This window comes from Lepidothrix coronata, unplaced genomic scaffold (genome assembly GCF_001604755.1).
Source record: "Lepidothrix coronata isolate B3197 unplaced genomic scaffold, Lepidothrix_coronata-1.0 Scaffold135, whole genome shotgun sequence".
In the NCBI taxonomy this organism is placed as follows: domain Eukaryota; kingdom Metazoa; phylum Chordata; class Aves; order Passeriformes; family Pipridae; genus Lepidothrix; species Lepidothrix coronata.
In genome coordinates this window covers 788,829-814,332 of record NW_016690315.1, presented here as the reverse complement: position 1 = coordinate 814,332, position 25,504 = coordinate 788,829, and the positions used below count along the sequence as shown (strand labels likewise).

Genomic DNA, 25,504 nt, shown 5'->3' with positions numbered 1-25,504 from the left:
CAGGAGCATGTATCGATACAGGAAAACAATTTTTTATAAAGTAGTTTCACACAACAAATGAAATCTTTGGACCACGAGAAATCAGCTGCATTCCCTCTATCTTTTGTGGAGTCAAGGTTTCCTCAGCTATACACAGCCATAAACAAACTTTTCTAAACATCTTTATGTTTAGACACCAGACACCTGAACCAGATACCCTCAACCAAAACGCAAATAAAGTTACAATGTTCACTCAAACTATGCAAGTTTTTGTATGTTCAGCTACAGAATCTTTAAATTTAAAGACATAATGTACCAACAGCAAAAATTAAGAGGCTCTAAATTTGTAGGCAATACAGTTGAGGTTTCCAACCGCATGTCAAGGCAAATCACAATTAGCCATGGAAGTCCTTCTACAACCCTGTCAAAATGTACTGGCCGTGAGGAAGGGGAAAAAAGAGTGCTGGTATCATGTACAACACTGCACACCATCTTCAGTAGGTCACTGGTCTTTTAAATAATCTCTACTGAACAAATAAGATTTCAGAAAGTTTTTAGTAGATAATTACACTTCCTGATTTTGTAATTAGTGGAACTACATGTAATTACATAATAATTATGACGGTAATTACGTAATTAAGATGTATAATTATGTAGTAAAAAACATTATGGAAATAAAAGCCATCAACTGTATAAGCACAATACATTTTTAAAAATAAATTCTGTATCATCTGTTTAAAGCTACCATTTTCTTCAAAATATCAAAGTGATTATCAGCCATCACTGGCAAGTTCTAAAATACATTTCTTATGAGACTTAAAAATCATACAGATAATTGTATCTTTTTAAAAATCTCTTTAAGCCTTAGCTTTACATTATCCTTCTGATGTCTAGGCACACATATACTGAATGCATTATACTGAGTTAAACTGTTTACATTTGTAATTCCAATTTCTACTAAAATAGATTTTTCTATTAAAAAACAGCACTGATGTCAGAATTTTGGTATCTAAATTTTGACTTTTTTTTTAGTACAGTCATATACATCAAACTTGCTTTTTTAAAAGGAAAAACATGCTAGACTTGCATTTTCCACTAGAGAAAAGAGCCTACTGCTGTGAGAAGCAGTAGTCACTAAAGCATTGTCACTTCTGACTTGCAGTGAACAACAATAGAACTGACTCCCATCAGGAAAACAACCCCAAACTTTACTAAAGAGATGAAACCAGAAAGACAAAGGTCTCTATAAGAAAAAATGTCAGCGTTCACATAAAAAAGAAACAGTGAAGAAAAAACTGCTTTAGAAATATTTTCCGTTTAGAGAAACTCACAAGAGTACTGATAAAGGAGGCAGATGACATCAGATAGACTATGTCATTGCACAGGTTATATATAACAAGCTGGTAGGGATCTATATACTTAAGCAGAAAAAAAATCCTGAAGTGCAAATGAGAAGATATTTCTGTTCACTTTTTTCCACATACAAAAAACTCCCCTGTGAGAAGCAGCAGGATAATTATTTAAAGAGGTCAAATAACCATTCCAATTTATGAGGAGCAAGAAATTAGCTAAGCCACTACTTCATCCCATTTGCAACATTAATACAATGTGCAAGGGAGAAGTCTTAATTAATCAAAACCATTTTATTAGCAGTAAGAGCCACAGTAAATGCACTCCTCTCATGCCACTGATTTCCCACACTGTAGATACATTATAACTCATTATTTCTATTTATTTCATTCACAAGCAGAGAAAGTAAGAAAAAAAAAATCATAATTTCAATTCAGAGAAATTCTGGAGAAGAGGAGGTTCACAGGAGCCCTCATCACTTTCTACAACTCCCTGAAAGGAGGTTGTAGCCAGGTGGGGGGTTGGTCTCTTCTCCCAGGCAGCTATCAGTAAGACAAGAGGGCATGGTCTTAAGCTCTGCCAGGGGAGGTTTAGGTTAGATATTAGGAAGAAATTCTTTACAGAGAGGGTAATCAGGCATTCGAATGGGCTGCCCAGGAAAATGGTGGAATCTCCGTCCCTGGAGGTTTTTAAGATGAGACTGGATGTGGCACTTAGAGCCATGGTCTGGTAACTACAGCGGGAGTGGATCAAGGGTTGGACTTGATGATTTCAGAGGTCTCTTCCAACCCAGCTGATTCTATGATTCCAAGAGAGGTGCCCCGGGCCATGAAGTTTTGTGCTCAGAGAAAAGGTTATAGAAATGTACAGTGTATTGGGGTTTACTTAGATTTTGTACATTCAATAAAAAGACCACACAAACAGAAATAGAAGGGGGAAAAAGTTACACTGAAGATCTTAAAAATGTCCAAGTGGCAATAAAAAAAGGCATGATCATTGAGGAAGGATAACTTAAGATTTAAAGAACAGCTAACTGTCCATATCACTACTTCAAAACGGTCAAAAACCCTATCGCAAATAATTTTCAGTAGTTTTTGCTTTCAAAAAAAGTTAGGCAGGTGTAAAAATACTCAAGACATGTTGACTCATTTAAAAAAAATGTTCAGAAGTCTTCCTCTTCAAAACAACACATTAAGGAAAAATGAAAAAGTACTTTTGAAGAAAGACTCAAAGATTAAGTTCTTGAAAATTATTATTTTACAGTCTCTTCAAAACAACATGATTGGAAGACAAAGTACTTGACAGCAAATGTGCAGAGGAGCATTTGTTTGCTTGGCTGTAAAGATCACTACAGTGAACTGAAGTCTTAGCAATAGTGCCTGGAGACATGACGCAATCAGAAATGCTTTGTTCATCGCACTGTACTCTCTGAAAAGAGGCATGCCAGGTTTCAGCTGTTACCATCTTAAAAATAAATCCACACACCCATATGCACCTAGGTCATTTGCATGATTTCTCCTTATCTTCCCCTGTGAAAGGCACATGTAGATAACTATATCCCCTTTCTTATTTATTGCAACAAGTACTTTGCTGTAGTCTTCTGTCTGTATATATTGATAAAAATGTGGCAATTTGTTCGACTTACAAAAAAGTCTTCCATTAAAAAAAATAAAAAAAAATGTCACTTCAACTTGCTACTTGACACATGAAGTTATGAACATACTGGGGAAAAACACTCAACACTGAAATGATAGGATTCACACAAATAGTCAGAGCTGAATTTTTTTATGTCAACAGCCTAGAAGAGTTTCTTTTCTCCCAACATAATTTTTCAGTTTATTCATCCATAAAGTAAACTAGGGATTTTTGATGTCTGCATGAAAAGGTGGAGCGAGGCACACGCACAAAGCTGTAATAAAAGTGTGAAAACATCATCTGAATATGCATTTGGCTTTACAAAACTGCAGCCTCTAAGTATGTGATCAAAACAATTACATTCTGTTTCCACAAAGTGGCATATACTTCAAAGATGTAGGTCTTCCTAATACACAGGAATATTTCACTGCTTTTCCCAAAGTTATCTTCCTCCCATCCTCACTTTTTTTCTGCTTACCCATTAACAGAATATGCCATGACTTTTCGGAATCGAACAACCATGGGCTCAATAGTTGAAAATATTCTGGGAAAGAATCTTTGCAGTGTCTGCCCCTGAAATACTTAAATGTCTTGCAAATATTTGTGACCCTCCCTCTCTGAGAAATGGGACAGTGGAAAGGTGGTAACTTTCAGCCTCATTCTACAGTACAGAACAGAAAAAATCCTATGACCAGGATCCTACTCCAAAAAGATCGCAGCACCATAAACAACCTCAGTGACACTGATGCTTTTGGAATAATGCTGCAGTCATTGTGAGCAAGGAGATTGCAGCATCTTTATCTTCTATTTGATGCCAGGTGGGGAAACTGAACCAGAGACATCTGTGAGAGGCAGAGTAGCTGTACTGACTTCATGGGGGCTCCACTTCTCTTTGCTTTTAAAGGTTTTCATTTTATTGTAGAAGCAAAATGAAAACAGTAATACCTTTGAATATTTAAACAAAACCAATATTTGAATGGAATAATGCTATTATTTTGGTCTCCTGATGGCACAGTCATAAAAACACACAGGTTTCCATTGCTGAAGTTAAGGCATGCAGAGTGAGCATACTCCTGTATTATTTATGCATCACGTGTTCAAAATCACTGATAGTTCACCCATCCTTTTTCATACATATGAACAGAGCATGCTCCTACTTTGCTACTCCTCCTGCTTCTTACTGCTCTGCCTTTTCACCTAAGTAGCAATGTCTGACTAAACCCACAACCCAGCTTGGTAAAACTAAGTGTCAGAAAGTGTCGAAAACATGTTGAGTATGTTGCTAGTCACAATACAGCAATTTTTCCCTTCTCTGATTAAAAAAATAATTCAGAACAAATAGCCCTTCTGGAACTATTGGTATCTTAAATTCGGGGTTTTGGCATCCCAAATGAAATATGAATGAACGATGTAGTTGCAAGCACCATAAACACCACACCAGTATAAATAAACAGAAGAAATGTTGCAAAATACGTTAATTAATCCCCCTGTTGTACTCCTCTCTAGTAGACCTGACCTATTGAAGGTCTGTAAAAGAAAAAGCAGAAAAAAACCCAAACATGCAGAGAAGTGGAAAACTCTTGTGGCTGTTCCCCCCAAAAATTCAGATTAGTAGTTGAAAGAGACTTAGAATATAGCACACAGGTTTTAAATATGTAAAAGTCGCTTAAGAGAATAATCTACCATACATTATGCACAGAATAAGCTTTGGAAAGCAAAATTCACCTCAAGAAAAATTCACCTTCATATCAAGAGCAGCTCTCTATAGTAAGCACAGCAAAGCACCATAAGAAATTGGCTGAAAAACTTGACAAGTTGTAGAACCTGCATCACCAGAGGATATTTAAATTTAGCCCATCTTTAAAAAGTAGGCTGTAGTATTGATCCTCTAGCAGGGAAAGGAAGCAGCTTGGATACCTTTTTGAACTCCCACTGATTTCACAATTATTATTTTAGATTCCATTTCAATCAATAGTATGGACCTTCAACATAAATAGCTGAACAAAAAAAACCTGTACTGTAATTAAGGTTACGTATTTTGAAGAGGCAAGTACAGAAAATGCAAGTGAAGTAGGAGTGAAATCTCAGGGTTCAGAATGAGAGAAGACGTGAATTCTTTCAAATTATGGTGGAAAACACATTTACATCTTCATTCCCAAGCAATCAAAACATTTTTGTTTTTATAGAAGAACACTCCAAGACAAATAACAACTAAAGCTACTATTAGGAATAAACAGAACCCACAAAAAAGAAGAACTGGTCTTCAAAAATTCAGGAAAAATGGCAATAAGAGTAGAAACATCAAAAGTCCATGCAATTTGGGCTTTGAGAAACAGTGACCCAAAACAAAGCAAAAAACATCTCCAAACCAAAATCAAAACTAAGTAAATCAGTAGTTTAGTCATAGAAAGTAAAAAGGAGACTGGAAATACTTAAGATGCAAAAAATACATTAAAATTTTGCCATCATTTTTGATAAAGGCAAGGATGCTGATCACAGATCAAAGAAAAAATGGCTTGTGAATGATGGCATGAAAACAAAATACTTTGTCTTCCAAATAAACCCTAGCTTCATGTTATAAAGGGGAGTTCACTAGATTTCCATTTCAGACCTACAACAAAAATGGTACATGAAAATTATTTCAATCCTACACAGTTTAACATTAAGTTTATCAAATCAGTAACATACATTACTAGAAAACAGAACACTGGTATCTATAAAACAAAAAAATGCCCCCTTATAGCCACAGGCAATTATTATCAAATTCTGCATGTATTTAGAAAGATGTCTTCCTCCCAAATGATATCTGAAAACTGGGACAGAGTTATACACAGGTTTACCACACCCACCCAGCTAATCTCTTTGAAGATGATCAATTTCCAAAGGAAAACTAAGAGATATAATTTATCTGGCCTTAACACCTGCTGCAGCACCAAGACTGAAATCACTGGCTAGCTGAAGAAGGTAATACAATAATTTTCAAACAGCTAAGAGAAAAATATACCATGCTGAAAGGTTAACTGTCCAAAAGAAGAAAGTCCTAGCAGAGTTCTTACAATTCCTTGAGAATTACTCTGGAAACTAATTTTATTGAACTTAGCAGTGAGGGTCCAAGAAACATTTTCCCATTAAAGCAGAAGGTGGTAAAATATGTGAATGAAGAAGCCACCGTACTATTTTTCACAGAGAATTCATTAACCTTGAAATGTAATACTACAATGAGATTAAGCAGCCCAAAATTAATGGAACCAGGAAAATTAAGTAAAACAAATGCCAGGAACCTGAGATATGGATGAACTCATGATTCCAAAATGACAGGAGGAAAAAAAAACCTCTCAAACATCAAGATTTCTATCATTATTACACTGCAAGTTAATCACATGAACAGCTGCAAACAGCCACATAGGTGGCTCAAGAAAGCAGATGTAATTCCAGTAAATGTACAGTCCCAGTGTACAAGACACTGGATAGATACCATCTAAAATACCATGTAATTTCTAGTTTCTCATACTCAAAACATTAATTCCTAGAGAAGACTGCACACAAAGGTGCAAAGAGGAAGAATCATACAGCAGAGATCAATTCTTCCTAAAGAAAGCCAAGAACATCTCTGCCTTAGTTTAAAACAAAATAGAAATATTACCACTGTTTCCAAAAGCACAGTAGAGGACATCAGGAAAGGGAAATAAATAAACATTTAGTGAATGGACATAAACCAGCCACAAACAAGTTAGAACATGAAAATTACAATGAATTTTCAGTCATCGCAGATCGAGAGTCTGAAACACATTTGGAAATAGCAGCAGAAGGGGAAGAATCCAACACAGGTTTCAAAATGCAGTGCCAGAAACCTGCAGGTTTTTCCAGTCCTTAAAAATGCAGTGGTCTGCTGTAAGAGGTGACTGGATGTGATCACCCATGAAGCCTCTTTTACTCTTATGACCCCGTATTAGGCAAGAGATCTACACACAAAATACTACTTTGGTTTTAGGTAGAAGTATCAGCCACTATGCAACATTCCTTCAGTACATCTACAAAGTTGTATTAGACTGAGATGGCCACCGAGATGACCTTCTTTGGGTATACAAAGCCATTCTGAAGTGCAAGCTTCAGACTGACTTAGAGGTATTAGGAAAGGAATGAGAAACTCTATAAGAAGAAACCTAAATTGAACAGGGCAAAAGCAGCCTCTTTGCTTATGTGAGCGGTTTTTAGCTAGGAGGTTACACTATTTTGATTTTCACACAAGGCTTATCAAAATAACATTCAGAAAGACTGAGTTTTGTTTAATGTCTTTCCACCACCCAGCAGCCTAACTGGTGATGCAGGGCAGGGGTGGGGATGACTGTCAGAGCAGAGCAGCTCTCCCACAGCAGCACCTTTTCCTCACAGCCACCTCCAGAACTACAGGGGATGCAGTGTAAATGTCCCTGTGGGACCCAAACACGTCTTTATTCAGAATTCCAAGCATTAGCCCACCTTCAGAAATATTCTTCTGTCAGCTTGAAAACCACATAGGTGCACAAAATCCACTGATCGATTACAGTTTAGAAATACTATAGTTCAAAAATGTTATGGTAAATGGGAAAAGGAAAAGAAAATCTTCCTAAGATCAGCTTAACTTGTATATTTAAGAGCGCTTTGCAGACAATTAGCACTGTCTACTGCTTTTCTTGTGCCATCATTTTCTCTCTGATAAAAAGTACCTCTTCAATATTAATAGTTGAACGTAAATTTTAATTTTTTACACATATGTTTTAATTAATCTATTTACTGAAGTTAACATGTCTTTCAAACTTCAAGCAAAGAGTTTTCTCTAACGGTGTAACATGCAAGAAAGACACTTTTTTTGAAGTGCAGTCACTTCCAAAGAAGAAAGGGGGCACATAGTGTATTCTTAAATTGGTTAACTCCAACCAAACATTCTTCTTACAGGGGATTCCTAAATTCATAATTTCTTCCATTTTCGGTTTTAGATTACAGCCTTGTAGTTCAGATTTGAAGAGCAGAGTAGGTTGAGCGTCTAGCATGCAAGTTGCTATTAAACTATAGTTAACTAATGTAAAATTTAAACATACCTTTCTCTTCTTCAGTAATCACCTTATCAATTGCATAGTCCACATCAAAAATGTATCGGTAGAAGCAGAGCTGAGTGTACAGGGCCTTATCAGAATACTGTAATGTAAGAAGACAGTAATTAAAAACCCAACTCAAAAGGGTGTCTCATGCACCTATTTCTAAATCCACTATCAAAAGATTATTTATGCTTTTTTTTTTCCTCTCCCACAGTTTATATGTTCCATTCACGTCAACTTTTGGAATTATTATTATGCTACAAAGCGTCGTTACTACATCTCTACACTTTTCCACACAATTTACACCGAGCATTTATATAAGTCAACTAAACTTATGAATTCTTACAGAAACTTAAAATTGCATTTATCCATTCTTATAGCTGCATGTATCACAGTGATGCCTTAGCAAGAAAATAAAAGTCATAAGAACGATGGGACAAAGGAATAACTTCAGTGCTTTAGCATATTGTAAAATGTAACAAATAAAAAAAAAAAGAAGAATGTATATCTTTTAGTGAATACAGGTGTTTGGCTGTATACCCTTCCCATTCCCCCACCAAGCTGTGGTTACATAAATTGGGAACATGTCATTCAAATAAGAACATGTGCACATATACCTTTACACCTACATCATCACCTTGCTCTACACATCTGTGAAGGCTACTGCATGTCAGAAATCACATATTTAGTTTGAAAATCTGCAGATGTGTAAAAATGGAATATGATATTCAATGAAATACTCTCAATGTCAGTTATGTCAGGCCACTGTGCTGTTCCTCCAGTTCAAAAGTACACTCCTGTGTGAGTTCGTATCACTGTCGCCATTCTGTGCACTAGAAATTGCTCAAATAGACACGAGATACATCTTTACCACACTTCAATTAAACCCTTTCAAGTTCTTCTTGCACTCTTGTTCAATAAAAACCACATTCCAGCCCCTGCTGCTTAAGATACTGGAGTTTAAATATTGGCCAAAAATGGCTTGAAGAGTTGTTTGCTACAAAAAACCTTATTAAAAATGAGATAATTGTAACAGCATGAAATTTGGCAGTACTGTCCATTTTAATACATCCAGTACAGAGGTAGATACATACAAACTCTCAAAGGTTTTCTTGATGAACTACAAAATCAACAAAGAACATGGTTAGACCAATGTAAAATTATGACTCAGTATACCACATGGAATGATCCTGAAAATGCAGTGGAAAAGCAACCAGTAAACTATTTCTACTTACTGGAATTCTGCTTTAACTTAGCTTTTCAGTATTATACCCAATCAAGTCAAGTTTTGTTACTACATTCAGCTAATTTTACACTTCTATTGACATGTAATAAAGTATCTATGACTATTAAGCAACTCATGTTGAGACATTTGACAACCGTTACTACTGCTTAGTTATTTTTTATATATTTTAACAGTATAGTTTTTTTCCACTTCATGTGAACCTATTTTAAAAAAAGACACACAGAAGCATATTTTATTCCTTATTAGCTATTCTACGATATGCATCATCATTATACTATTATACACCAGTTATTTTTAGTAAATCCTGATTACTGCTTCCTGAAGAAGAAAAAAGGAGGACGACAGCGATTAAGTTATTTGTTTAGTTTTTTAGATTCAGCTGTAATTGCTGGTACACATCTCCCTGACTGCACACATGAAGCAGGTTGAATAGAACACTGAAATTACCTCCTTCATAATAGTTTGTTTTGATAATGTATTGTGTGTCGAGATGATGAGAAACAGTTGCTGTCAATTTGATTAGCCATTATATTTTTATGTTAATTGCCATTATTGGGTCCATTCTGTTTAGTGTCACCATAGAAGCCATACAATGTTAGCATAAATAACAAATTGGAGTAAATTAGGAAGATATATTTTTGCCAATTCATTTTAATTGCCCCTCAGTCCTTCCGTCGGTTAACGCAGCTGTTGACCCATAATAAGCGCTAGGTCAATATAGCTGCTTGTCAATTCAGAAATGCAAAGTGCTGTGTTGCTGGTAATGGATATACAACAACCTTTGCCAGCCAACTGAAGCAAACGAATGACAACTCACACGAAAGAATAAAGCATCAGCTATGGAGTTTAGTGACCTGATATTAGTAGGCAGGCTAATTGAAAGTCACTGCTTAAATGGATAAAGAAAGTACAAAAATCAGTATGTAAAAATGTATACATGCACACATAGATATATATATACACACACACTTTTTTTTACTGATAATGTGCTAGTATCTCCTTCCCTTTACCTTCCTGCATCTTATAATTAATAATTGGCAGAAGCCAAAATGTTTTTAAGATTTTCATGCAATTAAGTATAAATATCACGGCACACTTATGAATACAAGGATGAGGCACCTTAAATTTAAAAGGACTTTAGGAACTGCTTATATCACCACTTCTTATATTTCCTCAATTTCTGGTAACCTGTAGGTTTAAAAACGGGAAAAAAAGCCCAACCTCTAAAACTTCAAACACAAATAATATTTTAGCTTTAATGGTCGTTTTTTTGTGTAAAGAAAACCTGACACCCCCTAACATTACTAAACTAATGAAGAACTAAATTTGTATCTTCATTTATATATTCTTTCTTCCTGTGAAAGATTTAATGGTGAGCACATGAAAATAAAACTCTACTTTGAAGTCCTTATTTACTCCATGATGTTTAATTTCTTTATTTCATTAAGAACGAATGTCTGCAGTTAAGTCTGTTTCTCTGAGAGCTTCCACTCACAGAAATAATATTTTATTCTTTTCATGCAACCAAACATTTTGCTAAATTGCATTTAAAACTGCAATAAACAGGTAAAGGAGCAAAAGATATATAGTATGCATTCACATAATTATTCACTCCTTTGATAGAAAAATTAAGTTTCTAATATAAAAATAATAGAATAAAAAAAAAACATTGTGCTTAGCCAACAAAATATTAATTTAAATCTAGGTTTAATATGGTAGTAGAACTGCTTCCTATAGCATCATGAGGCCAACTCCAACTGAGGCAGATTTCCAACTGTCTTCTAAGGAAGAATTTAATATTATACAGATTAAGTAACAAGAAACCAATGGTGTCTTCTTAACAGAACTGGTGAATTATGAACATCAGAAAAGCAAATTCTCCCATGACTAAGCACAAAACTAGGGTACAAAACTAACAGTCGTGAAAAGAAAATTATCTTGCCTAGCTACTAGGAAAGGGCCACCAGGGCATACAATAGGAAGAGAGACTTCACAGGAGTTCCTGAAGGACAGTCGTGCCTCCACACATGGCTAAATCCATCCTGCTTGAGTACAAGGACTAGCTTGGCATTTGTCTTGTCCCTGCAGCTGCTGATGTTTGAACAAGACCCTGGACTGAAGGGTAGCACCATCTCTTCTCTTGCCTCACAAATACCGAAAAACTCAGCTCTGGAGCAAGGTCCTCCTGTGGCCTCACTCTACTTCTCTCTGGCTCAGCACATCTCTGCCACATCACAGCAAAATTTCAAGGGAGAAATGGTCCTAGCTCTCTCAGTCCGTAACTGTAGTCCGTGAGTAAGGGATTCTTCCAGAGGAAGCAGACCCTTCTGTAACTCTTCTGGCATGATGTGAGAATTGGCACAGAGAGAGTGAAAAAAATGGCCAGTGTCCACCTTCCCTCCTCTTTTTTAGAAATGGCAAAGCTCAACTCTCTGAAAGTAAGGGGACCTGGAAAGATTTAAGAACTTACAACGCACAATCTCTCATCAGCTCTTCTGTTATATAAGAAAGATTGGTGGCAACTGCATTTAGATGTTGAAATTAGAAGGCTCCTCCTCAGTGCTGGCTGTTTTAGATTACATCCCAATGAACTTCAGTTGAGATTCCTCACTGTCCTCCATCCTGTAAATAGGGCCTCTGAGTGGTTAACACATCAGCCTTTAAAATCCTTTCAGTAGCTAAGGGCAGCATGGCAAGCTAGACAAATAGGTAAGAAAGGAAATCAGGTTCTTACCTTACCAGGTAATGTAAGGAATTGGTCAGGGAAAGAGGGAAAAATAAACAGAAGGAAAAGTTGATGGAAATTCACAACAGCAAGGTAAAAGAAGACTAAATTAATGATTTTAATTCTGATGTTTTACTTATCTAAATGCAGTGCTATTCTACCAAACACTTTTTAAGCAGCATTTAAAACCTCCATTCTTGAAAGTGTACATTTAAACAGGCCAGAAAACTAAACGCCTTTAGCTTAAAGATCATCTCATTTCAACCCCTCTGCCATGGACAGGGACACCTTCCACTAGACCAGGTTGCTCAAAGCCCCATCCAACCTGGCCTTGAACACTTTCAGGGATGGGGCATCCACAGTGTCTCTGGGCAACCCGCTCTGGGTGCCTCATCACCTTCTCAGTAAAAAATTTCCTCTGAACCCCTAATCTAAATATACCCTCTTTTAGTTTAAAATCATTCCCCCTTGTCCTATCATTATCTATCGGCATAAAACTTCACTTCACTGTGAATTCCCATATTAACCAAATATGTGGTGGTCAATGCTTTTTCAACACTCTTTAGATTACTCATGTTCCTCTACAGTATGTTGAAGTCTTTACTCTGGCATCTCCCAAATTTTTTATATTTCTCTACAGTTCCACCACTCTGATAAGCCTTTAAATCTTTTCTCCATTCTCATTTTTTTCTGCCCTTTTGCTTTCTTCTGCACCTGACTCTCTCTCATTTCTTCAAGCCCTCTCTGTGGTGTATTTTTTGTTTTCTGTTGTGTCACCTCTGGTTTTAAGGATGATGAAGGCAATAAGAAATTAAATAAAACCCACCCAAAAATCCCCCTTTTAGTTTGCTAACTCTAATAGAGTGCTTTGTAAAAGAGATAATTTCCACAGGCTACAGAAGTTATTTGTATTACTTCACTTAATTATAATACAAAACAGTGGCACCACTTCATTAATCAGCTGCTTGAGAGAGTTACTTTAGTGAAAAGCCTTTTTGATAATTTTGATTAGAAAGAACAGTGGCTCTTACAACTGTGATATGATTCAGTATGTCCATCAACCAAATCCTTTAGAACTAGTTCTTAATACTTTAAAAAACAGGAAAGAAATAAAAGGAAACAGAAGTCTCTTGGCAGCAAATGCATCTCAGGGACTCTTTCAAGGCTTAGATGTAACAGAGCAAAGCATACAGGAAATACTTCAGTGCTTTGAGAGGCATTTCCTCCCCTCCCCCCCTTAGAAAGATGCAGTAATTAAAACCTAATTATTATCTTCATTTTAAACAAAACCTAAAGTGAATACCAATTAATAACAACATACTAATGAGCATCTGCTGTGATGAAATTGAATATGAATGTGCTGCAAATTTCGGGTAATTTATTTTTCGGGGAAGTGCCACTGGTCTCAATCTAATGCTGGAAGACTATATAGACTGTACACATCTTCCATCATGTCTCTTATCTGCAGCAATTTTTATTTTCAAAAAAAGGGCACAGCTCAACTTTGTGGATGTTTATATATCCAAATTCTATCCATGCTACAATGATTTCAAGGCAAGAAAGTAGTAGTGTGTCGTGTTTTACACACCTCACATATTCCTTTGTAAAACCAGGGCGGTTGCCATCACACACAACTTCTATTCACCATCAGATTCTGAAGGCAGACACTGCTGAATGATAAGAGCTCACAAAGTGTGGATTCATGTTACACTAAATACTCATAATGTGTGTACCCCTCACCTCATGGCAATGCTGATGCACACTGAAGTCTGTTCTGCTTGTGCATCACAAAGCCTAGTTAAAACACAGCGCTGGTCTGTGTCAAATAGGCTGAAATAAACTGCACACCTGAAATAACTACTTCAGATAAACCAAAAGAGGTGAAATAAAAGTATATCTAAATTGCAGCCTTTATGCTTTAGCATACAAACAGTTTTTGAAAACTTACACTCAATTCCATTAAAAACATGAGATGTTTGGTCACATTCTTTCCTGACAGCAGCACTGGATATAAACTAAAGGGAGAGAGGTTGTGTGTATGTGGTTTCCTTCCTAACCATCCAAACTGTCCATCCGTTCAATCAATAGTGGGTTTTATGATTTTGACTCATGCAGTCCATTAAAAAGGTAAAAGGAAACTGAAACAGATGTAGCAGGATATGGATGTGATGACACTTTCCCTAGAACTTATGTTAACATGAACTGTATGAGAAAAGAAGAGGTTCTTACATATACATGCAGGGGTCAATGACAAAAAAAAACAGCCCAGCACAAGACTGGATATTCTTGTACATGATGAGATTTTTTTTTTTCCCATTAAGTAACTGAAATGAAAAGAGTTTTTGCTGTATTAACTTCTGTTTAGCAATTAATGAGAACATTACAGTGGATCTAATTACAAAAACCAACTTTGGACTCCAATGCCAGCAGAAGAACAGAAAAGTGAGTGAGGAAGTGGGTGAAGAACAGATGACAACACCTGTTGATGAGGGACACTGGACTGAATGAAGGGGTTGACAGAATACCTCCAGGGTGGATCCCCACAATACTATCACTAAACATTTTCATTAAGACACTCTGGAGAAAAAGAAGCTGTCTTTTAAGAAGATTCAGGAGGTATGAACATGGCAAAAAGGAAATGGAAGGAAATTTATTAAGCAAAATACTTCTGATCATAACAAAGAATCTGAATGAACTATCCAAAACTGGAATGTCCCAGGCTGGCACTACTCTGCTTTTGAGGATTCATAAGATGACGTCTCAAGGCAGATAGCACAGACAGGAGATGAACAGTAAGTGCCAGACAGAGCTCTGGAGGAATGGAAGACTGCAGCTGTTGGAGCACTAATGGTGGTGGACCACCTCTACCTAAAGCTCACAGTGTAAGTAAAGACATGAAATAACCCTGTTTTTCTTCCTTGGAGATATGCTGCTTTTTAAACTAAAAGACTACGTGACATCTGTGCTTAACAAACACTTTCTCATCTTAATGATAGATACACAACCCTCTCCCCTATTCCTGGTCTCGTGTGTACGCTACAACTCATACGAGCACGTGGTAAACCAAATTCAACTCACTAATCAGCCAAAACGACTCACCTCTTTTCTAATCTGACAGAAAACTAACCCCCCAAATCTAGCTGCTTCCCTGTGTGGCCAACAGCTGGCACAAAGTGAAGAGCTAACTGCATGGTATCTGATGTGAACAAGCCAAAATAGCTACTGTAAGCAAGGGAAGGCAGGATGTTCTCCTGCTTTTAGTTTTGGTTTTGAGCTCTGCCTTGCACCCAGTGCTTAAACTCATCTGAGCCGTGCAATCAGACCTGGCAGTGAGAACACAAGTCTTAACTAAGAATCACTCTTTTTTCTGATGTGTGGGAATCACTTGCCTTGTGTACCTTCAGCATACACTTGTCTTTGCAAAGTCTGCTTCACTTGGAAATTTTCAGCATCAATATTTCTGTGACTAATTTTTGGTATTACTAATATTTAATACAATTAATACACAAGACAAGCACATAAAATTTGTGACTGAGTCTTTAATAAGACCAGACATTATCTGCTCTGAGGCATCTTTTTTTCATAAGAATATTATAACAATGACTAACAGCAATGACTAATTGTTGGATGGAGCTCTGAGCAACCTGGTTTAGTGAAAGGTGTCCCTGCCTAAGGCAGAGGGGTTGAAACTGGATAATCTTTAAGGTCCCTTCCAACTCAAGCCATTCTATGATAATTGTACAGAAATTAGCTCTACAGTTGTTATATATATGTGTGCACATGTGTATATGCATACATATCTATGCACCTCATGTATGTATGTATGTCTGCAGATATATATGAACACAGATATTTTAATAAAATACAATGGCTAATAAATACAAGTTAGAAGTTTTAAAATAAAAATATCAATATTTTATAAAAATTTTCTTCTGGATTCTAAGGAAAGTCCAGAAACAACACTCAAAATAAATAATGAAATTCGTAAATAGTTTGTTTTCATATAGAAAGTTTATTAAATGGATAAAGAGATTCACATGAGGTGGTTAAATCCCATACTAGGAAATGTCATCAAAGTGGTCCCTCTAGTCAGTTCTTCCCTGCTAAACAAAACAGGGCTGACTTAGCTCAAGTGCTGAACTGCTACTGACCATATTACTGAATTCTGAATGTTTGCTGATGGTGGTTTAGGGCCATAACAACCAACTAAGACAGCGATGGGACATGGCTCAGATGATGTACGGGGACTGTTTGGACTGGCAACGTGGATCTGACCGTACTTCAGTCCCAAGCTCTTCCCCAACAGACTTGGAACCCACAACCATCCCCTCATAATGAGCACACTCAACACCTTACCAGCCTCAAGCTGGAACACAGCCCTCATGTTATTTTAAAGGCTCTGAACCTATAAAGCATACACAGCTGCCAAGCACTGACTTACACCTGTTATCTTGGGTTTCTGGTCAGAGGATATTTGTTGCTCTGATCGACAGTGCAACAGGAGAAAAAGGTACAACAGTTGGGTTTATCCAAATAATTCTTTGCATTCTAAATCAGACGAACAAAATAAATTTTTAAAAATTAATTTAATCTGTAATCTGCCTCCTGGATCTGGAGGAAAGGAATTCCTCCCTCTGAGGAATATGCAGACTAACCAGTCTGAATATCCATCCTACTGATGGATATTTTATGGATGGATGCTTTAGGATGGGTATAGTACAAAAATTCTCAAAACTATCATCTAGAGCAGAAACGTTAAGATTTGAAGTTTTATCACACCAAACCAAACAAATGAGCTTTACTGGACAGGTGGTGAAAGACAGACATCACTCTGGAACTGGACTGACCCAGCAGCACATACAGTCAAAACTACAAAATTGTACCTGACCAGATACATGGATCATTGCTCTGGAGAAGCACCAGCTCGGTCCCAAAATCGACCGTACTTTAAGAGCCTCCGATCAAGAATATTTGCACACTTCAAATAAATTGCTGCTTGAAATAAGCAGCGTAAAGATATTCTCCTACAATATATCCTCTCCTTGGGGTACAAGACAAATATAGTAAAAAAAAATAATCCATGTCTACAATTTCAAGAAAAAAACCCCAAGCACTTTCAAAGTTAGCTACTCATCTATAGATTTCTGGGATTACATGACCCTTGACAATTTGGAATAAAAAGTAGTTAACAAAAAAGGCCTGGTGAAACAACCTTAAAATTGAAAACCACCTCTGTAAAGCAAAGTTGTCATTCTGCTCTGACGATGAAGTACCACGGCCAAGCATTCCCCAACTATCTTAAGTGCTACAGAACAAGCTTGTACAGCTCCAGAGCTCTGTCTCATTCTAGAGAACTGATGGATCTACTAATTGAATAAAGGGCACTCAACTGCAGTTAACTATAGGTCATCTGCTTATTCAAAACAGGAAAAATAAGCACATGTATAGGAACTCTCATCACTGAACAGAACTCTTACCTTTCAAGTAATTTCATGTATTTCCTTAAAAAATTCTAAAGTCATAATGTTCTTTCTAACAAACAAGAAATAAACTGTAAATATCCAGGAAATTTACCTTACAAAAAGATGTGTTACTACAATTGGAAAAAAAAATCACACAATTAGTACTCTGCTGAGCTGAAATCTGCATACAAAACCTCTGTCCTTACTGATGGAGAATAAAAGTCATAACCTCTTTCTCAGGACCCACATTTCTCACAGCTGGAAAACAAATAAATCAAGTGGGGCCCAATCAAGAACACTATATGAAACCACCTTACTGGGAGTAAATTCATCCTGTAGGGAAAGAACCTGCATAAGGTAGCTCCCAGACCAGAATCACAAATCAAACATGTATCAGACACAGTCCTGCTCTGAGGCAAAGAGAGGCAGAGGCCACTACTAGAGGTCTCCCATGGGCCTCTGTAGATCAGGTATAAAGTTGCCTTTTTACCACTTCGTGCAATCTGCTGACACGTTCAAGAATGGTTGTGTAGTGCCAAGGATGAGCCAAAGGTTACTCCTCATTATCTTATCTGAGGCACATTTTGAGTCTTCTGTCTGCTTGCAAAAATAAAGGGTGCCACTTCTGATGTTCAGATGCAGGATGCTCTGGATAACAATGGAAAAAGCTGGTAGAACAAGTCCTGTTCTCACAATTTGGACTATAGTAGAGGTAGTAAGTTACAATTTGGAAGTAGGATATTTCTGTTTACATAAATGAGTTTAATCTAGGCCTGTACTTGCAACATTTATTTTTATTTACTTTTTTTTAGAAATAAAGTCCTTTCTCACTGATTGATACACTTTACACGACTATTTGGCATTTGCCAGCTATCCAGAAGCATACCCTTAAAAAGTGCAATCTATGCAAGCAACTTGGCTTATATTTATTTAAATTGGGATTTTATTATGAAATGGGTAATGCTGCATTTCTTTTCTGCAAAATAATTTACTAATATTTGTAAAAGCCTTTTTTTAACAGAATCTTGATTATCATTCAACAAGCACAAGTACGTCATTTAAAAATGGTTTATTATTAAATAAACAACACTATAAACAGGTTAGACACACAAGCAAATAAGCTTATCTAAATATGTTTTAGATGTAGAAGCATGCATATGAAAAAAAAATAATTTACAGAGAGGGAACTAAACAAACTGCTTTGAATTACTGTATTCCTCTCTCTCAAGACTTCAGCACTCATTTTCTCAATTTTAGGAATTAGCAAGAAAGTAAAAAGTTTGAAAAGCTAGCACCTTCAACTCCTAATTTCTTGTTTTTTAACAAACTACTATTTCAGCTCATGTAGTTAAATAATATGAAGCAAGGAATACATGTGCTGCAGAGGACACTATTTTGCCTAAAGCAAATCTGGCATTTCAGTAAATTGTGAAGGATTGGAATCAATGTTCCCTCTTGTTGACCTTGATTTTTCTTAAGACAATAAGGGAACTAGGCTGAGATATGAAAATGCTTCAGCTACTCTTCATACACCCTGGAACATTTTACTATTACAAGATCAGAACTCTTACAGATTGACTGAAGTCCCCATCTCCACGATGTCACCAGTGCAAACAAGCAACTCCCCAAACTTCTCAGACTATGCAAGATTACTGCTTTAGATGGAAAGGCTTTTAATACAGTTTATTTGACTTGCTTAACTTACTTTGGAGCCAGGATGTACACAGATGATGCCTCTGTTAAGTAAGATTTTTCTTCCTCTGTTTTCTTCAGATGAACAGTCCCCAGCTGCACCTATCTCTTTGTAGCATAGCCCTTATCTGTCTGTAGGAGTGTATATCAGCAGCTTTGTCAATGCAAGTTTTGATCTCATGTCTCTAAAGCACCTCCTTCATACTTCAATAGAATGGCTCTCTACCAAATACTCAAGAAATGTTACACCGATGACAAAGTAAAGGACAGCACCTTTTCTGCGGGTGGCACTGAAATGTTAAGATTGGTAGTATACAAAACCACATCTCAATGACTTATAAGTAAATTTTTTAGACTGCTTTGAGAAAAACCCAGAAATTCTGCCCTGTATCCTTCAACTGGCAAATCCAAACATGAAGTGAAAGACACCAACCCTAAGATTATCCCCAAGGAAACAGAGTAAGCTCCCCTAAGAACAGGCAAAGATTAAAAAGTTTAGGGTTTGATTTCTGTCAGTCAATACTGTGTGTTTATGTTCCAGGAAAAAAAGTGTAGGTCAAAAGTGTTCTGAAGATTAACACTTCCCTCACAGGCTAGAATTAAGTTTGTTTGAGTTTTTTTGCCTTGGATGTACACATCTATCTGGGCAGAGCTATCTGGTTGTATTACGTGTTTTGAATGTTCACATTCAACAAGTGAAGAAATATTAAATTTAACCTTTCAAACTCTAAAACACACTCCTAGAAATAAAACAGACAGACAAACTGCATGTTGCTTCTTTGCCCTGGCACCAAAATGCCAAAGCAGCTCAGGTGGTTCTTTAAAAACAAAATGTTATTTTACCAAATAGAAAGGAAGACATAAAGTAATTTTTGAGGTTCCAAACTGGCACAGCAAGAGATCTTACAATAACAGGTCTTCCAGACAAAGGTCTGTAGGAAGCTTAGAAGCAGTGTATACATGAGAGCAAGCCTCCCAGGAAAATCATCCATTAACTTTGCAACATTTCTGAGTAAATTCTGACCCACAACCTGGAAGAGAAATGTGGTATAGTTATTAATAGCATTAGTACCTCCAAATACAAGGAATATTTTGTCTCTAGGACAAAAAAAAAGCAGCTGGTTGTGACCAAAGACATGGAACACCCTGTGGAAAACCTTCCTGACAGTGATCTGCTGGTCAAAGCACTGGGTTTTTTTGTGGTTTTAATGAACTCCTTTAAAAAAGAATTTTCTCATTAGACTACTACTCTTCATCTCAGACAACAATTTGTAACTAGTAGCTTTACGTTAGAAAGATGTCTCACCTTTCTGATGCTAATTGATACCTAAAATTTTCCTGAGAAGTTCAACGTATCTAATGAGAAAGTGGATCAAATGCTTCAAATATTGGACTCTCTGGCCCCAAGTGAAGTTAAAAAGTGTAATCAACAAATATAACATCCGAACAAATTTAACATTCTGAACTTGAGATGCCTTAATGAGAAAGACAATGATACAAGACAAACCTTCTTACCATAAAGAAACAATCGTAAGAGTTAAGAAGTCTTATCAGAAAGTTTTCCCTCATTTCTAGAGATCAGACAGAACACAGAGGTATTGCAGTATAAAGCTACACAAACATTCAAGCTATGCATTCCTGTATGTTTCAAAGGTGAGAATCCATCTAGCAGAAAAACTGAGAAAGAAAAGAGGATGGCCTCTGAGTGTAGAAAGTTGAGCAGCTTTCCCACGTGACTTCCTCCTCTTTTTCCCGAACCTTTCAGTCTGCAGCTGCAGCAGTGCCATATCAAGACAACTCATAGCAACAGGAAAGAGGAGAACACAGAATTTCTCTAACAGGACAGACATTTCAGAAACTTTTCAGTTAGAACTAGCAACATTTGAGTTGAACTTCAGTAAGACGGTTCATGGTCACGGTGCAATGCTTGTAAAAACATTTGCTGAAACTGGGCAGGTCAGATAAAATTGTTGTATTGCTCTCAAAAACACTCAATGCCATTCAAAGAGGTGACCTTTACCAGATATAACACTGCTAATAGAAGGAGATGATGTCTACTAAAATTCGAGACAAAAGGAGAAACCTCAGACTTTGTCATATATGGCCAACACTGGCATTAGAATAAATACCACCACCATTTATCTACATACCAAAGCAGCCCAATCACAACAGAATGCTTGCTAATTTTTTCTAGTAACTTAAAAAATTAGTTGCAAAGACTCACTCCTCATCCTCTGAGGATGTGCTATCCTATCCTCCTATCTGTGCTCACAATCTCTGCTAATTGAATTTCATTCTCCTTCTGAGCAACCACATTATTTTTCATCAGATACCAAACAGACTCATGTTGAAACTGCACAGTGATGTTCTCTGCCATCCTTCGAAAACGCAATTTTAGACGCCAGCCAAATCTGCCTCATGAAAGAATAAAAGTAGAGGAAGAACCTAGGTTTCAGTAACCCAAAAATAGGCAGCTAAGCAGACTGCTTGTCATGATATGTAGTTCAGAATAATTCAGAACTGATTCAACAAAATAAAAGCATTAACAGGCATGATAGTCTCCTTGGAGCTCCTCCTTCACAACACTTTTAGTGTGCTAATGCTGTAGCAGGGACCCACTCTCAAATGCATCCACTCTCTATGCATTCCACTCTTAAATGCATCACCAAACTTTTCCCGCTAAAAAAAAACAAGTGTCTCACATATAAAAAGCTTGTAGGAAGCAAAACACAATGAATCTTACAGGGAACATAAATTATGAATAATCAAGACATTTAAATTGTTAAGCTAGTAAAGTCTATTTCTGAGATTTAAAAGACAGCAAAACCAAAAAAATCAACCTCATACATGCATGCAATAAAAATGTCAATCACGTAATCTTAAATAAGTAAGGCTGGAAAAAAATTACCTTATCCTTTACAGTATCATGCAGAACCCCAACACCTAAATTACAGGGAATAAAAAGATGAACAAGGAAGAGGACATTCCCGCGATCTGAGTAGAGACAGAAAAGGCTGCCCCAAGCAGTTGCTCTCAGAGGATTTAGTAACAATACTTAAAAAAAGTAAATTGAAAAACGTATTTAGAAAAAGTAAAAGGAAAAACTTCTGGCCTAGGAAAAGTTGGATTGCCTAATTATCCGTCTTTGTAGGCTAGACACAACCACAAGAGCACCTAATGAAATGCACTTGCTGCAAAACACAAAGTCAATAATCACTGTTATTGTTTTATACTCTTGTAACTTTATCCTTACAAAATTATGATTTTCCTAAATCTCATATAATTAAAAGCTCACACCAGTTCTGCACAGCAAGGCAGCTGATTTCCACAGGTATGGCAACCCTGACACACAAACACAAGCCTGCTCATGTAGAGATCAGGTCTACAACAGACATCAAGGCAGTAAGGGTACACTTCAGTCAAAGGCTGACAAGAGAATTCTTCAGAAATACCACAGGAATTTCCACAAGAGTTCTCCACAAGGAAACTCTTTAGGAATTTTCATCTTCCTGATAAAACCAAGACTCTTGGCTTGGTGCTTGATGAGTGCACAGATGTCAAGTACAATGCAGCCAAGAAAAGCCAGTTGGAAAAGTTTAGTATTACCCACAGTCTTACAGCTTTCACAGCAGACACTTTTTTTCATTGTCTTTTCATTACAACCTTTCATCTTTTATTCACCAGATTTATATATCCCACTCAATTTTACCTCCATTCCACTGTATGATTCTGCAATGGAAACTGTCTCCTGAAAGGATGTCATCTTGAATACATCATTTCTTCACAAGGTTTCAAGACTATATTATCTACATTAGGTCATCAATAACTCTTTGTAAGATGAGGCACTGAATGTATTCAGTAAAGAACTGTCAATTCTCTTGTTCAGGTTTACACAAGTACAAGGGAAAACTGCAAGTTCAATTTTTATATTTTTCCAGTAAGTTGAGGGAGTTGTGGATTTAAAAAAAAAACAACTTGTGCAGCCAACAATTAGTAAGTTTATACATGGTACAGCTAACCACAGAAGCTGTCTCAAGCAGCAAATTAATTTTTATAATAGTTAGCTCATTGTTCAAAGCATCTATGTATTTCTAGATTTGGGATGAGGAATGGAGTTGAAAGCTGACTGGAAGACGTAAATTAGAACAACAACCTTGTGTGGCAGCAGGAAAGCAAAACCTCACATTATTTACTATCCATGCCAATAGACTCTTTTGTTAGGTGAGGATTTTTGAGTGGTTTTCAGCAAGGGGAAGAGCAGCCTTCCCAACCTTATCATGAGTACTCATCTGGACTATGCATTAGCTGGAACCTCTGAGCTCTCTTAGCAAGATCACCCATGCAAAGACCTAGACAGCATTAATGAACAATAAAATAAAAAAAGCCTGAGAAAATGGCAACATTTTCTTATGCATATGGAAGTACTGAAAGGTATTCTTTCCATTTCTGCTATCTGGGTATTTGGAAGCATGACATTCAAGAGATCACGTAGATCATGAAAACAGAGTAACCAAACACAGATATGCCTCTTCAAGCAATAAGTTAAACTACTTCTGTCAATTCATTCAGCTCACAACAACAGACTTTCATGTTTTCCATGAGATAACCTATGGAGCAGAAAAGCATTTTCCCTACATATCTCATCATAGGGTTACCAAAAAACTTCAAAGTAGTTTTCACAGAGTTGCGCGAAGTCTCAAGAGGAGTTTAAGATTTATGAGACAGAATATGAATACTTCAGTTTTGTGCAGAACCAGGTGATTAGACAAGACAACCTATTCTTCAGGTCAAGTTATGCTGAAAGTTTCATGCAGCATCATAACTAACTGTCTCAGCATAAGCTTCTCAAAACTTTTCCATAAGGAAAAAAGGAAGGCCAAAGAAACCCTTACACATGACAAAAACTGTTATCATTACAATTTAGCTCCTAGAAGACAGCTTTAACAAATGCTACTTCATAGCTTCTGTACCTCTCCCCACTCTCATGCTCTAGGAGGGATTGTCATTAACCATACCATCAAAATATCAAGAAATCCAAAATGGTGGTGAATTAATTTCTTCGTGCTTCATGAAACATCCTCCTGTGTAACAACCAGCTCCATAGGAACTATTATTAGAAGTTAATTTTTCTCTACTAGCTCTTCTTGCCTCATTCTACGATTGTCCACTCCTAAATTACAATTACAGTTGGTTTCTGCAAGAGAGATCTACACAAAGTGATTCTGGTGAGTCTTCCTCATGCTGGACCCACCTCTAGAAGTGAATCAAGTGCTATCTTTCAGATGAGATGAAGGTGATGCACAGGTCCTGTGGGTACCTTTTGTTAAGTTCTGGTGGTTTATCCTCAGTGTCCCAGACAAATTAACTTTACTAGAGTACAATTTGCTCAAATGCCTCAAGCCCCTTTTGCAGCTTCGTTTCATACGTTGTTCTTCAGCTCTTGCTCTCAACTGACACGTGATGTTTCTCTAGGTTGTTAAACAGCTGCTGTGTTCAATCTTTGAGGTAGCTGCACTTCAGTGATAAAGTAAGTGAACCTATATATAGTTTGTAAATCCATTTGTTATGTCTAAAGTACTTTGAGATTTAGAATGTGCAAGAAAGCATATATATTAAGCTTTTTAAACTCTAAAAAGGGGGACTACCGTAACTGGCAGGATCCATGTTCAATCACTTTGTACTTAACGGTTTGAAAAAAATTACATGCAAATTATTTAGAATTTTATTCCACTTTTCAAAGCATGAAGTTAAATGCTCCCATTTCTAAAAATAATAATAAAAATCAATAACTATTATTCAGTATTCATTTGATATTTCACAATGGACCACTGTGAATTTGAACTCCAGGAAAGGTTGCTGTTTCAAGCCTCCAAAGGGTTATTATATAAAGCATAGAGAAATAATAATTTAAAAAAAAAAACATAAAAAAGCAGAAAATATCATTTCTTTTGAATTTTAGCTGAAGATGATAAAAGACTGAAGCAAATTAATTAGAATTACCAACTTACAGTAATAATGGCACTGATAACAAAACAGATATAGACAGGGTCTAGTTACAACAGGTAATAGATGCAGTAAAGACTATCCATTAATATCGTGGGCTCAAAGCAACACGCCTCACTTTTAGGAAACATACCAGCAGAAATAACTAGTGTATTATCCTGTGGTTGCTTAGAGATGACTTAACGAGTTCCTGAGAACAGGCCATTAGCTAGCATTTGCTTTTGCTATTAAAGCTGGATACTGTTTTCACCCCTTCTCTTGTCTCCCGCAGCTCAGCACCTGTCTTTGTTTGGGAGTGACATCTATTTCTTTTTTTCCACCAGGAATTCGGTGCATT

At 36.7% G+C, this 25,504-nt stretch overlaps 1 protein-coding gene across 3 annotated transcripts in view; it reads right to left on the bottom strand.

Annotated features, from left to right (window-relative positions):
- Window positions 1–25,504, bottom strand: part of POLA1 (DNA polymerase alpha 1, catalytic subunit) — a 195,300-nt gene that overhangs the window by 37,025 nt on the left and 132,771 nt on the right. For 2 of the 3 annotated variants that reach the window (XM_017827154.1, XM_017827155.1), the window contains exon 36: window positions 8,043–8,139. The exons of the other annotated variant lie outside the window; for it this stretch is intronic. In XM_017827154.1, coding sequence (XP_017682643.1) covers window positions 8,043–8,139 — 97 coding nt within the window. The remainder of the gene's footprint in view (window positions 1–8,042; window positions 8,140–25,504) is intronic. 3 annotated transcript variants of the gene reach the window in all.